This window comes from Manis javanica, chromosome 4 (assembly GCF_040802235.1).
Source record: "Manis javanica isolate MJ-LG chromosome 4, MJ_LKY, whole genome shotgun sequence".
NCBI classification, from domain to species: domain Eukaryota; kingdom Metazoa; phylum Chordata; class Mammalia; order Pholidota; family Manidae; genus Manis; species Manis javanica.
The window spans coordinates 169,604,644-169,616,735 of record NC_133159.1 but is presented as its reverse complement, the minus strand read 5'-3'; the positions used below and the strand labels follow the sequence as shown (position 1 = coordinate 169,616,735).

The following is a 12,092-nucleotide window of genomic DNA, read 5'->3' as shown; positions in this document are numbered from 1 at the left end:
CAGTTCAGGGCTCAGGCTTGAAGTCAGGCTGCCACCATTCCAATGGGCTCCACCACGTAGCTACTGAGGGATCTTAGGCAAGTGTACTGACCTCTTTGAGGGTCTTGTTTTTCTCTTGTAAAATGAGAACAGTAATAGCATCTGATTCATAGGATTCAATGAAATGCTAAATGCTTTGTGAATTTTAGCTGACGTCCCCTCCAAATCTCATGAAAATAATGCAGCCCTTCACTGAAGGTTGTTTAAAGGGGGCCATGAGGGGACAATTATATCACACTTCCCAGAGCAAAACTCACCAAGTCTCCTGTACCTGGGCCTCTCCCGCAAGGTCAGGTCCCCTCAGTCCTTCCCAAAGCTGGTCAGTCTCCCTCTGTCTCCCTCATGCCCAGATGGGCTCCTTTCCTCCTCAGTCCTGTGTGTCTCCTCCATGGCGATTGTCATCCTGCCATCCCTGGCTGGCACCACTCCTGCCAGGGGTGAAGACTGGGTGCACTTGGACTGCGTTTTGCTGTCCTTCTTGTTTCTTGTTCCCGTCATGCTTGCTGTCCGGGTGGTCAGACAGATCTACTGATTTCCGCAACATGGATGCCGAAGTATTTTCATGCTGCCTGGCTGGTCATTCGTAATTTCCATGAACAACTTCGTGACCTTTCTCTGCACCTACAGCAATTTACTGTTTCAACAATCTAGTAACCCTGACCACAAAAGAAACCAGCTTAAGTTGTCATAACTTTTTTTGTTAGAAAATCCTTGCTGGTTGCTGGTCATTTCCACTGCCTGCCTGGTAACTGTAAGGTCTCCGTTAAAACCTGTAAGAGTTTTGCTCTGATCTGCACCTTGGGTGCTAGGCCCCCATCTCAGTCCCTCCAGTGAGCACCCTTCCTCCTGGTACCTTCAGCTTCATGACCCAGGCTTGTCTAGCCCTTACTACCTGGCCTCACCTGTCCTGGGTGCCACCTACAGGCAGCCCTGTCAGGCCTGTCCATTCTCCACTCTTCCCTAAACAGGAACCACAGAAATCTGGGCCCCCTCCATAATTTTTTTGTTTGTTTTCAATGAACTTTATTATAATAAAGTTCTGCCTATAGGGTGAGCTGTGACTCAGTAGGGAAAGATTTTAGGAGATGCTTAGAAACAATATAATGTTTAAACATACCTAATAAATAATCTGCTGGAGTTTTGTACAGGATAGATACCAAGGCCCCTTTGATCTGTGCTTTCGGAATTCTCTATCCCCACCTTTTTAAGCCCAGGACATTTTCTGGGTTTCAGGCTACATACTAGAAAGTGATAAGGTTGCCCCCCATGCCTCCATCAATGGGAGGCCGAGCCCAGGAATAACCAATCAGTTGGGCCCGAAAAACTGGGGAGGAGAAGCCTCTTAGGTGAGAGCCATTGTTCGTTTTCAAAGCAGGGGATGGAAGGTTTGGCTGAGAGCTGGGAAAAGAGCCCCCTTGCAGCCCTCAGCCTCTGCAGCTCCCCCACCCCTCTGCCAAACGTCCTGTTCAAACCCAGGTGACAGTTGATCATGGTAAGAAATGGACACATGCTTGTGCTGGCCCCGTGAAAGCCATCTGGGCATGGACAAAGCTGCACAGACACGATGGACTGAGAACCACTCTGGGCAGTAATGTTTTAAATATTTTAAAGCATTTTTCTCTCTTAAATTCTCAGAGCTTATGTGCAGAAGTGGGCAAATCATATAAACAGCAGCCATCAGCCAACATTCCCGACTTTTACTTTGTGTGTTTCTGTTACTTTTCCTCACTCCCTAATATTAAAATATTAGGGGAAGGATGGATTTGTAAAGCCCAAAGCTATAGGCTTAAGAAAACAGGTCGGAGAAATGGCTGCTACCTTTTTCTGGGCAACCAGGTGAAGCTCTGGCATTCACAGAGTTGGAAGTCTACAGGAATTGATAGGGTGACATGAGGGACGTGGACGCTATCCCTGTTGGGAAGTTCTCTGGAAAAGGGGACTAGGCGGCATTAAAAATCTCTCTAAGTTACAGACACTGGACTTAAAGTACCCTGCCCACAGGCAGCTGCTGGGCCCCATCTGCAGGGAGGAACAGCCCAGACGTCTCCCTGGGACTGCAGGTGTTCAAAGCTGGGAGCTTGAAGAGACTAAGCGCTCAGCATCTTGTAGTACAATTTCCGCCTCATTGTGACTAAGTGGTTTGAGGGGGCAGGCCAAGGACCTAATCCGAGTTTGTCAGATCGTTTTTCAAGGACATTTAGCATTTGCCCAATAGTCAACTTAAAAACAAACTTCTGGATCAAAACCTAATGATAAGTGCAAGCTGCCTATACTTTAAAACAAGTACACTTTGTAGGTAAAATTCATTTTGCTGATCTCTAGATGAACCATGACCTTTCCCCACCAACCCCACACAACCCCCCAGCCCATCCCCAAGAGCTCTTCCTGGTGAGATAATTTCTCCAGGAAATTATGATGAACCAATTAGGGTTTCCTCTTATTTTAGCAAAGTTTTCTTCATCTTGGACAGAAGGGGCAGAAGAGGGAGAGGACAAAAAGTACCCCACTGTTTATTAGGATGGTGGTCATCGTCACTACTTCTACGGGGTATCGGGAGTAGCCACCATGGGATGGGGCGATAGCATGCTAGTCCTTCTGGATTTTATAAAACACCTAAGACATCCCATGAGGAATCCTCATATCCTCATGGAGAAGTGTGGGGTAAATGATAGTAGAGTAAGGGGATCTGTGGCTTGCTGAACATTTATACCAAAAGAATTGTGATTACGATCAGCCTGGGCCAAGCCTCTGCTAGAGGGCCGTGGGGCTCTGTGTTCATTCTTCCACCAAATATTTTCATTGATGGCTTGGATGAGGACTCTGGTAACCTTCTGATAAAGACTGTGGACGGCTCAAAGCTGAGAGGGAGAAGTCAGAAAATAGAGTCAATTGTCAAGAAAACAGGATAAAGGCCCTGCCCTGGAGGTGGATATCGTTATCCACCTAAGAGATGAGGAAACTAGACAGAAGCACCTAGGGAAGGCAGCCTCTCTTCTCCATCTCCCAAGAGGAGTTCTCTCAGCACGCCTGACTCTGTGTTGAATAATCGGCTGACTTAACAGTCAGGGCTTCATCTTTGCTGGTGCTGAGCACAGTGCCTGCTGGGAAGGACAGATGCCATCTGCTCTGCATCCTTGGGAGCATCCTTGCCTTTTCATCCATATGGAGCCTCCTTGAGGACACAGACCTGCTAGTCTGGGCCTGGCCTGGAGCACAATATTGCTGATACCCACTCTCATCTGCAGCCCCAGTAAAACCCCATGTTCCCTTAATAACCTGATAAAGTAAAAAATGGAAAAATGGAATGCTTCAACCCCTGAAAGTTCTGGCATTTCTACAATGGACTCCAGTTTAGCATAAGCATTCCTGATGGGCTACTTCCCAGAAACGGTTTGTGCAAGGGTGGTCAGGGTGTCCAGTTACATTTGAATTCAGATAAAGACCAAATAAATTTTTGGTATGTCCATACAATATGTGAGACATACTTACACTACAGAATGACTTGTTACTTATGTGAAATTCAAATATAACTGGGTGCCAGGTGTTTTTATTTGCTAAATCTGGCAGCCCTACACTGCGCTCATCCAAAGGCCTGCCCTCCCCTTAGGGCCAAATCTTGCTTCCTGGGGCTGGGGCTTCTGCCTGCTTGCTCTCTGCCCCCAAGGAGCCTAGCTAAGCTCCGAGGCCAGCCATCCCGAGCAAATCTGACACTTGGGCTGCACATTGCCACTGTACAGAATGGCTGTTTATTCTGGGCTGTGCTTGCAGCTCATTCAGTTAGCAAATATTTAGCAAATATCTGCTTATTTAGCAAATATTTATGTAATACCCACATTGTGTTGACTGCAGGGGCACTTCAGTGAGCCCCACAGACCCATGCCTGCCCTCACGGAGGTGACAGCCCAACAGGGCAGACACTTCTCGGGGATCACACAGGTAAATACGGGATTACCAACAGTGACAGGTGCTATGACACTTGTGCGAGCTTTGCGGGCAGAGGCCTTCTCTAGTCTGTCTCCTTTGAGCTGGGCCTGGAGGGGAGGAGCTAGCGAGAGGAGGGTGTGGGGTCGGCAAGAGCTTTCCAGTTAGAGTAGAGAGCCTGACTGAGGGCTGATGGGGCAGGTTGGGGAGCCTGGCACTTTCCAGGGCTGAGGGGACACCAGCGGGCAGGGCAGCCACTCCACGTGCCTCATCTCATCTATTCCTTTTCTTACCCAAGGTCACATGCAGGACCAATTACATAATTTGAGGATCTAGTGGAAAATGAAGATGCAGGGCCTCTTTTTCAAAAATCTGTAAGAATTTCAAGATGGCCACAGCAGGGCATTAAACTAAGTGTGGATCCTACTGAGCACAGAGCCCTGTGCAGTTGCCCATGTCACACATCTGGGGAGCTGGTCCTGTCTCATGATTCATGTGTGGGTCAGGTCAGGGGCTGAATCTGAGTCTCCTGCTCCGGTGGTTGGGGGTTGGGGGGGGGGTTGCCTTACAAGACCAGTTTCTAGAGGCCTAGAGCAAGCCAGATAGGTGCAGGCAGAAGTGGTGGCAGCTGCCCTTCTGGTTGTTTCCTCGTCTGTAGCAGGGATGGTGTGTAATCAGAGGTGAAGGACTGATAGTGGCCCCTTACAATCAGGTTCTAATCCCTGGACCCTGTAAATTTTACCTTACTTAGAAACAAGGCCTGTGATTCAGTTAGGGATCTTGAGGTGCAAGACTATCCCAGGCTCCCCAGGTGGGCCCTAAAGGCTGTCACAAGTGTCTTTAAAAGAGGAAGGCATAGGGAGGTTTGACACGAAGACCGAGCAGAGCAGGATTCGGAGATGCTGGCCTTGAATATTAGAGGGATGGTGGCCAGCCAAGGAATGCCAGCATACCCAGAAGCTGGAAGAGGCCAGGAACAAATTCTCCCTACAGCCTCCGGAGGGAGTTGGGCCCTGCTGACACCCCAGTTTGGGGATTTTGGTCCAGTGGTACTGATTGGTACTTCTGCCCTCCAGAACTGTGAGAGAATAAGTTTTTGTGGTTTAAAGCTGCCACGTTTGTGGGAATCTGTTCCAGCAGCCACAAGGAACTAAAGCACCACCTCCTAGAACTGTTAAAATAACAGCTTTATTGAGATGTATTTCACATTTCAGCAGATAGCATTCACGGACTGAAAGTGAGCAATGAAATGGTCTGTAGTGTATTCACAGAGCTGTGCAGCCATCACCTCTCTTGACTTTAGAACATTTTAATAACCCCTATAAAGACATCCCATACCCACTGGCAGTCACTCCTATTTCCCCTAACTTCCCAGCCTTGGGAAACTACTAATCTACTTTCTCTCTCTATGGATGTGCCTATTCTGGATATTTAATACAAACAGAATCATACCATATGTGGCCTTTCATGTCTGGCTTCTTTCACTGAGTATGATGTTTTCAAGGTTCACCCGTATTGTAGCATGTATCAGTACTTCATTCTTTCTGTTGCCAAAAAATATTCTACTATATGGACAAATTACATTTTTAAAAATCCATTAATCAGTTATTAGAAATTTGAGTTGTTTCTACTTTTTGGCTATTTTTATAATGCTGCTGTAAGCGTTTCCATACAAGTACCTGTGTAAGCACTTTCATTCCTTTTGGATGTATACCTAAATATGGAATGGCTGCTGGGCCATACGTTAACTCTATTTTTAACCTTTCGAACTGCCAGACTGTTTTCCAAAGTGACTGCATCATTTTACAGCAATGAATGAGGGTTCCAGCTTCTCCACACCCTCACCAGAACTTACTATTATCTGTCTTTCTAATTATTGTTATCCTCGTGGGTGTGAAGTGACAATTCACTGTGGTTTTGATTTGCACTTCACTAAGGATGAATGATGCTGAGCATCTTTTCATGTGCTTTTTGGTCATTTGTGTATCTTTGGAGAATTGTCTGTTCAAGTCCTTTGCCTATTTGTGACAATGGTTGCCTTTTTGTTCATTGAGTCATAGAGTATTTATTCTGGATCCTTATCAGATATATGATTTCCAAATATTTCCTCTCACTCTGTGCATTGCCTTTTATTTTCTTTATGGTGTCCTTTGCAACAGAAAAGTTTTTAATTTCAATGAAGTCTAGTTTATCTAATTTTTTCTTTTGTTGCCTAGGCAACTCAGGGCTGAAAGGAGCAGACCCCTTGGCCCCGTGGGCTGTCGTGTGGCTGATCTGCTGTCAGGACTGTCCATTAGACCCAGGAGGTACAGCACTGCATGTGCTACATGTGCAGGGCCCAAATACTCTTAGGGACCCATAAAAAAATTGTATTAATCAAAAGAATGCAAAAGGACCTTTTGGTCAAAGAAATGTTTTAATATATATAATACTAATATGTTTTGTAAAATATAATTTTATAATTTGTAAAATAAAAATTTTTAAAGTTTTTTTAATGGAGGAAGGGGCCCATGAAAGCAAAAATGTCTAGAGCCATGAATTCTAATACCTTGTCCCCTGTCCCGGGTGGAGGGAATTCCAACAGGGGATGGAATAGCCTGCTTCCCTTTTGCCCAGCTGCCCACCTTTTTGAAGGGCCAGCTGGGGCAATGAGGACAGCCCTTGGGGAGGCACCGAATTAGGGGCTGAACCCCTCCCCTTGAGCTCATTAAGACAGCAGAGTTACGAGAGCAGCAGTTCAGACGGAACAAGCTGGGTCTCCAACCAGACCTACAGCTATTGATTGTTATTATCACTTCGGTTGCTTTTTATTGTGCTCTGCTGGTTAAATGTGCTTTCAAATGCTGGCTCTCTTTGGATCTTCATAACAAGCCTGTGAAGTGGGTAGAGTGGGCATATTATTCCCAATTTATAAGTGAGGAAAGTGAACCTCAAAACATTGAAACTATTAAACTTCAGAGAAAGGACTGGAACCCTGGGCTTCTGATGGCCATGGTACATGTGCAGTCTTGCACTGGGGTGACTTCTAGTCCAATGGATGGGAGATTGGTCCTGATCATCAACCCACCCAGGTTAATTAACCAGACCCGCGGCCACAAGCAGGAGGAAATGCTGCTATGTTATTTCCGATCACAGTAGTCGTGAATAGATGGGGGGTAGCAAAGCCTGGTGTCTGTAGCTCTCTGATGGGACTGCCTGCCTGCTTCCCTGACTCCACCCCCAGCTTCTCAGAAAACTCACGTTGAGGTTTATTTTAGCAGGCAATTTTTCTCATCTGGTTAATGAATTGCCATGTTTCAGATTGGTGTGACTTCCTTGGTATTTGGGGAGAACAGCCTGTTCAACTTCAATTCCCTTTGGCTGAGAAGGAGAAGAAGGAAGCAGAGCAGTGAGAGAAATAGGGTCTTGGGTGAGCTCGTCATGCCCGGTGGGCACCCTGGGGTCTCCGACCTTGGCAGTGTAGGAATCAGTTTCTTGGTTAGTTACCAAGGAGATAAAATAGCTGCATGGAACTTCTTTTTTTCTGCGCAAGGAACTCACCAAGGACGAGGGGAACGAAGGGGGAGATTTGTAAGGCCATACACATATAAAAAAAACACCTGGTTTACTATTTTTAAAAAGGTGAACTAGAAAATATTCTACTTAGACATTTTTGATTCTTAATAAGCCACTCATCCTTTAGAAAATAAAGAATAAGGAGCATGATCATCTTTTCAGTGAATAAAATAAATGATGGAGAACATACACTTCAGTTCTTAGATCGTAGCCAGGCATGGGGGAGGGGGAAGAGAGCCCACCAGAATGCGAGAGGTCAGCCAAAATGCAGTCACTTATGCCCAGGGGTTTTAAAACGGAGCTGGGAGGCTGCTCAGGAGCTGAGCCTCGAGCATGTCCCCACGGGGTGGAGGCGGGAACTCCTGGACGGGGCCAAACGGCAGGCACCCGAGGACTCAGCCCCCGCCCAGCAGCCTGCTACAGAAATGCGCCTGCGCTCAGGGCCGGCCTTAGCAGCCAAGTGGCCTAGCCACCATTAGTTTTCTGCCACCAACTCCAATCAAAATTCTTTCTAAACAGCCCACATAAGCATCCCCTTCTGTCTTTAGAAGCCCCTGACTTTTGTTCCTTCTGGGGACACAATTTGGGTGGCTTCCTGAATCTGTGCTCCCTGAACTGCAGTTCTGAGACCCTGAGTTAATGATCTGCTTTTACTTCAGTTCTGCCTCTTTTCTCAGTCAACAAGAACTAAGAGTAGTTCCCATGGAAAGAGAGGGAGAGGGAGAGACTCAGGAAGGGTGGTGGCGGGGAGGCTCCCCCGTGAGGAGCCGCCGATCCTGTGTAGGATCAGCCCCGCACGGACCTGGCTCTGGGGTCTTCAGCACCGGTCACCCTGCAGGGCTGTGGCGTGGGTACGGCAGCCACTTCAAATGATTTCCAACACTCTGAGGCGCAGCTTTTATTCTGAAATTCGATTTCTTAATTTGATTTTTGATCTGATTATTTTACATTCACGGGACTTAACACTAAAAAGGACGTGAGGCTTATAATGAAAAGTACACTGAAAACTCTAAGACGTTACTGAAAGTAAACTTAAAGGGAGAGAGAGGCCACGTTCATGGGCCAGATACTCAGTATTATCGAGATGTCAGTTCTCACCAAATCAATTTATAGATTCAATACAATTCCAGTCAAAATCTCCAGCCTTTTTTTGGTGGAAATTGAGACACTGATAAAAGTCATATGGAAAAGCAAAAAGGCAAAGGGCCTAGAATAACCCAGATAACTTTGAAAGGGAAGAAAAAGGTTTAGGAAGAACACTACCTGATTTCAAGATGTGTTATAAAGCTACTGAACTCAGCGCAGTGTGGTGCTGCATGCAGGTAAGCAAACAGATCAGCAGAACAGGATAGAGACTCCAGAAACAAAGCCACACGTATATGGGCAACTGATTTTCAGTGAAGGTGCAAGGAATTTACTGGAGAAAAGAGTTTTTTCAACAAATAATGCTGGAACAATTGGACATGCACATATAAAAAAAAGAACTTTAATCCACACCTTGTATCATACATAAAAATTTGTTCGAAATAGATAATAGATCTAAATGTAAAAATATGGGGGGAAAATCTTTGTGAACTTGTTAGGCAAAAAGGATGATCCAGAAAAGAAAAAACTGATAAACTCGACTACATTATTTAAAATTTAAAACTTAAAAATTTTAAACTTCTGCTTATCCAAAGACACCATTAAGAAAATAAAAAGACATGCCACGACTAAGAGAAAATATTTGGAAAGCACATAATTGATAAAGGACTTGTATCCACAATATATAAAGAAATCTAAAAACACAATGCTAAGAAAACAATCTAACTAAAAATTGGGCAGAAGATTTTAGTAGACATGTTAGATGACAAATAAGCACATGAAAACATGCTTAATATTAGTCATTAGGAAAATACAAATTAAAACCATAGTGAGAAATGGCTATACTACCCTGCAGGATTATATTTCATTATAATATAATTTTAATGGTTTCATTTGAACCTTCACATGGTTGGTCCATTTAGAATTTATTCTGATGCATGGTATGAATTGTGGGATATAGTTTTTCTGCTTTTCTTTTAAAACATTAGTACTTATTTTTTAAATAAACCTTTATTTTCTCATGGTGTTCTAAAAGTATTAGCATGGTATAGAAGCAATGACTAAGTTTTAGAAGCTTACTTTGGAATTCACGGACATGGGCAGGGACATTTAGAACTATTGCTTCAATGTTACTCTGAGAAGCAGAAATTGCTTTTACTCTATAGTTTGTAAAAGCTTCCTTTGAAGCCAACATTGATTTTATTACTCATGGTGTTTCCCGTTCCTGACAAATCAAAATTTAGTGGATGGGTAGGGGTAATTTCCAGTAGGTTGCCAAAGAAGATGGTTTACAGGGCAGAACTGGGAACCAAAAACAACAAAAACAACAGAAGTAAATAACACAATAGCAAAAAATTCCTTTATGCATGCATTGTACTTCAATAGCTCTTATCAAAACTTGCACCAGCCATAGATCAGAAAGGAATTGTTCTCTGGCCAGAAGCCATCACGTCTTGGTACTTGCCCTAAGGCAGAAGAATCTTCGGTTTCTATTGTCTCCGTTCAAATCTGACTTAGCTTTACCGTGTGGCAGTATCAGAGGGTAGCATTTCAGAAACAACATGGCCCCCTGCCCTCAAGGCAATGATAATCAAATTCAGACAATGCTGTTAACTTGTCATCATTCACCCAGACAACTGTCCATTCTATTGCGTTGTTTGATCGTCTGCCAAGTCCCAATAACTGTCCCTGCCACCATGCAACCTCAGTGCACCGGAGGAGGACTGGCCACTGTGGCGCACTGTAGAAAGTATAGGGAGGTGAGGACGCACAGAAGAAGGGCAGCTCAATGTGGGGGATACAGAGGGGCATTCTGGAGGAGTTATTACTGCCTAAGCTGAGTTAGGATGTATGGGTAGGAATTAGCCAGAAAACAAGAGAGGGAAGGGTGCTCCCAGCAGGAGAGCAGCTCTGACAAAGACGCAGACACATGTGACACGTTTGGGGAGCAACATATCCTAGCAACCAGAATGTTGGGGAACAAGGAAGGAAGTGGTGAGGCGCCAGGCTGGAGAGGTTACACAAGGGCTGGATTGGAGAGGATGGTAAACTGACTTTGGAGAGTAATGCGGAGCCATTATAAAGTCTCAAACAAGGGAGTGAAAGTGTTTATCTTAGAATGTTCTCCGTAGTCCAGTACAGTGTGTGTGCATTTAAGGGTACAGGAGGGAGGGAGGCCACCAGAAGGTATGGGTTCATCACAGGTGGGTACCTCGTCCTCACTGAAACCAATGCAAAGGCCAGGGAAACCTCCTGGTTCCAGCAAGTTCCAAGCTCAGCTTGCTCAGGTGGCAGGTCTCTGGCAATCCTGCCGTTCTTTGGGGAAGTCAGCCCTGTCCCGTGGTCTTGCCAGGAAAGGCAGGCAGTCCAAACTTACGGTGTATGGAAAGAAGCCCCTTGCAGGATAGGGTACAGGCAAAGTAGAGAAATCTTGCTGGGTGTCTAGAGAGAGAAGCCCTTTGGGTGGAGGCTGCAGAGAGGAAGGAACCCTCGCCACCTGCCATGAGAAGGCGCTCCAAACCCAGGCCAGGCAGGAGGGTCAGCAGCGCTGAGGCAAGTGTCACTTTTTGTGTGTGCCTTTTTTTTCCCCGTAAAAGAACTAAACAAAGAGGTTGCATTCAGTGGCCCCTCAGGAAGACCAGTCATTTCCTGAGGAGATATCAGGCCGGCCCAGGCTTCATTCATTGTTTCCAGTTTCCAGCAATGGCTGCCATTACCTGACCAGCTCCGCAGCCAGTCTGGTCTCTCGTGGCCTGGGAGAAGTTACCCGCGTGGTCGCTCTGCTTTTCACAGGCAGCTTTCTCATCTGTTGTGTGTGAAAAGTGTCTTCCGCCCCAGGGGCATGGCCTGAAGGCAGAACTAACTGCCCAAAGCCTTCACTCTCAGAATGCAGCTCTCTTGGACCCAAGTGAGCAAGATGTGGCTTGGAGTTCTGCTGACATTTCTGCTTTGTGAGTTTTTAATTCTCTTCCCACATCCCTTAAACTTCATGAGAACTGAAACCTATGAAATGAACATATTTCTTCTTTTTCAGGTTCAGGCCTTGACGTACAAGAAAACTGTAAGTAAAGTTTCTACCTAGCTTCATTGTCTCTCTCTGTGATTTCTTAAACTTCATTTCATATTGCTTGGGTTTAATGTTTATAACAATTGAGAAAAATATTCCAGTGTTTATTCCCTCCTGGTATTTTTAGAAGGTTTTTAGAATGAAACAGTTGTTCTAAGTCAAGTTCCAGTCAGCGTATTCTAGAAGTAGCATGCATTTTCTAGATCCTAGTGAATTGCTATTTGTTAGGGGAGGTGATTAAAAAAAAGGGATGATTCCGTTGTTCTACCATAAATTTCTTATTTCATATTCTACCCCATCCCCAATTGTTTATATTGATAAATTAAATCAATTTGTTAGATTCATGAAGACAGAACATAGTTTAAATTGTCATTATGGCTTTTTTCTCCTGAATGATCTAAAATAGATGTTGGATTTCATTCCCCAT

The 12,092-nt window shown here is 45.0% G+C and overlaps 1 protein-coding gene across 3 annotated transcripts in view; it reads left to right on the top strand.

The window, feature by feature from the left end:
• The first annotated feature begins 11,270 nt into the window (after nucleotides 1-11,270).
• PECAM1 (platelet and endothelial cell adhesion molecule 1) overlaps nucleotides 11,271-12,092 on the top strand; it is a 52,799-nt gene continuing 51,977 nt past the window's right edge. The window contains exons 1-2 of one of the 3 annotated variants that reach the window (XM_036996839.2): nucleotides 11,271-11,549; nucleotides 11,633-11,659. In XM_036996839.2, coding sequence (XP_036852734.2) covers nucleotides 11,486-11,549; nucleotides 11,633-11,659 — 91 coding nt within the window. In that variant the 5' untranslated portion in view covers nucleotides 11,271-11,485. The remainder of the gene's footprint in view (nucleotides 11,550-11,632; nucleotides 11,660-12,092) is intronic. The other 2 variants (XM_036996834.2, XM_036996838.2) reach the window with 2 other exon arrangements.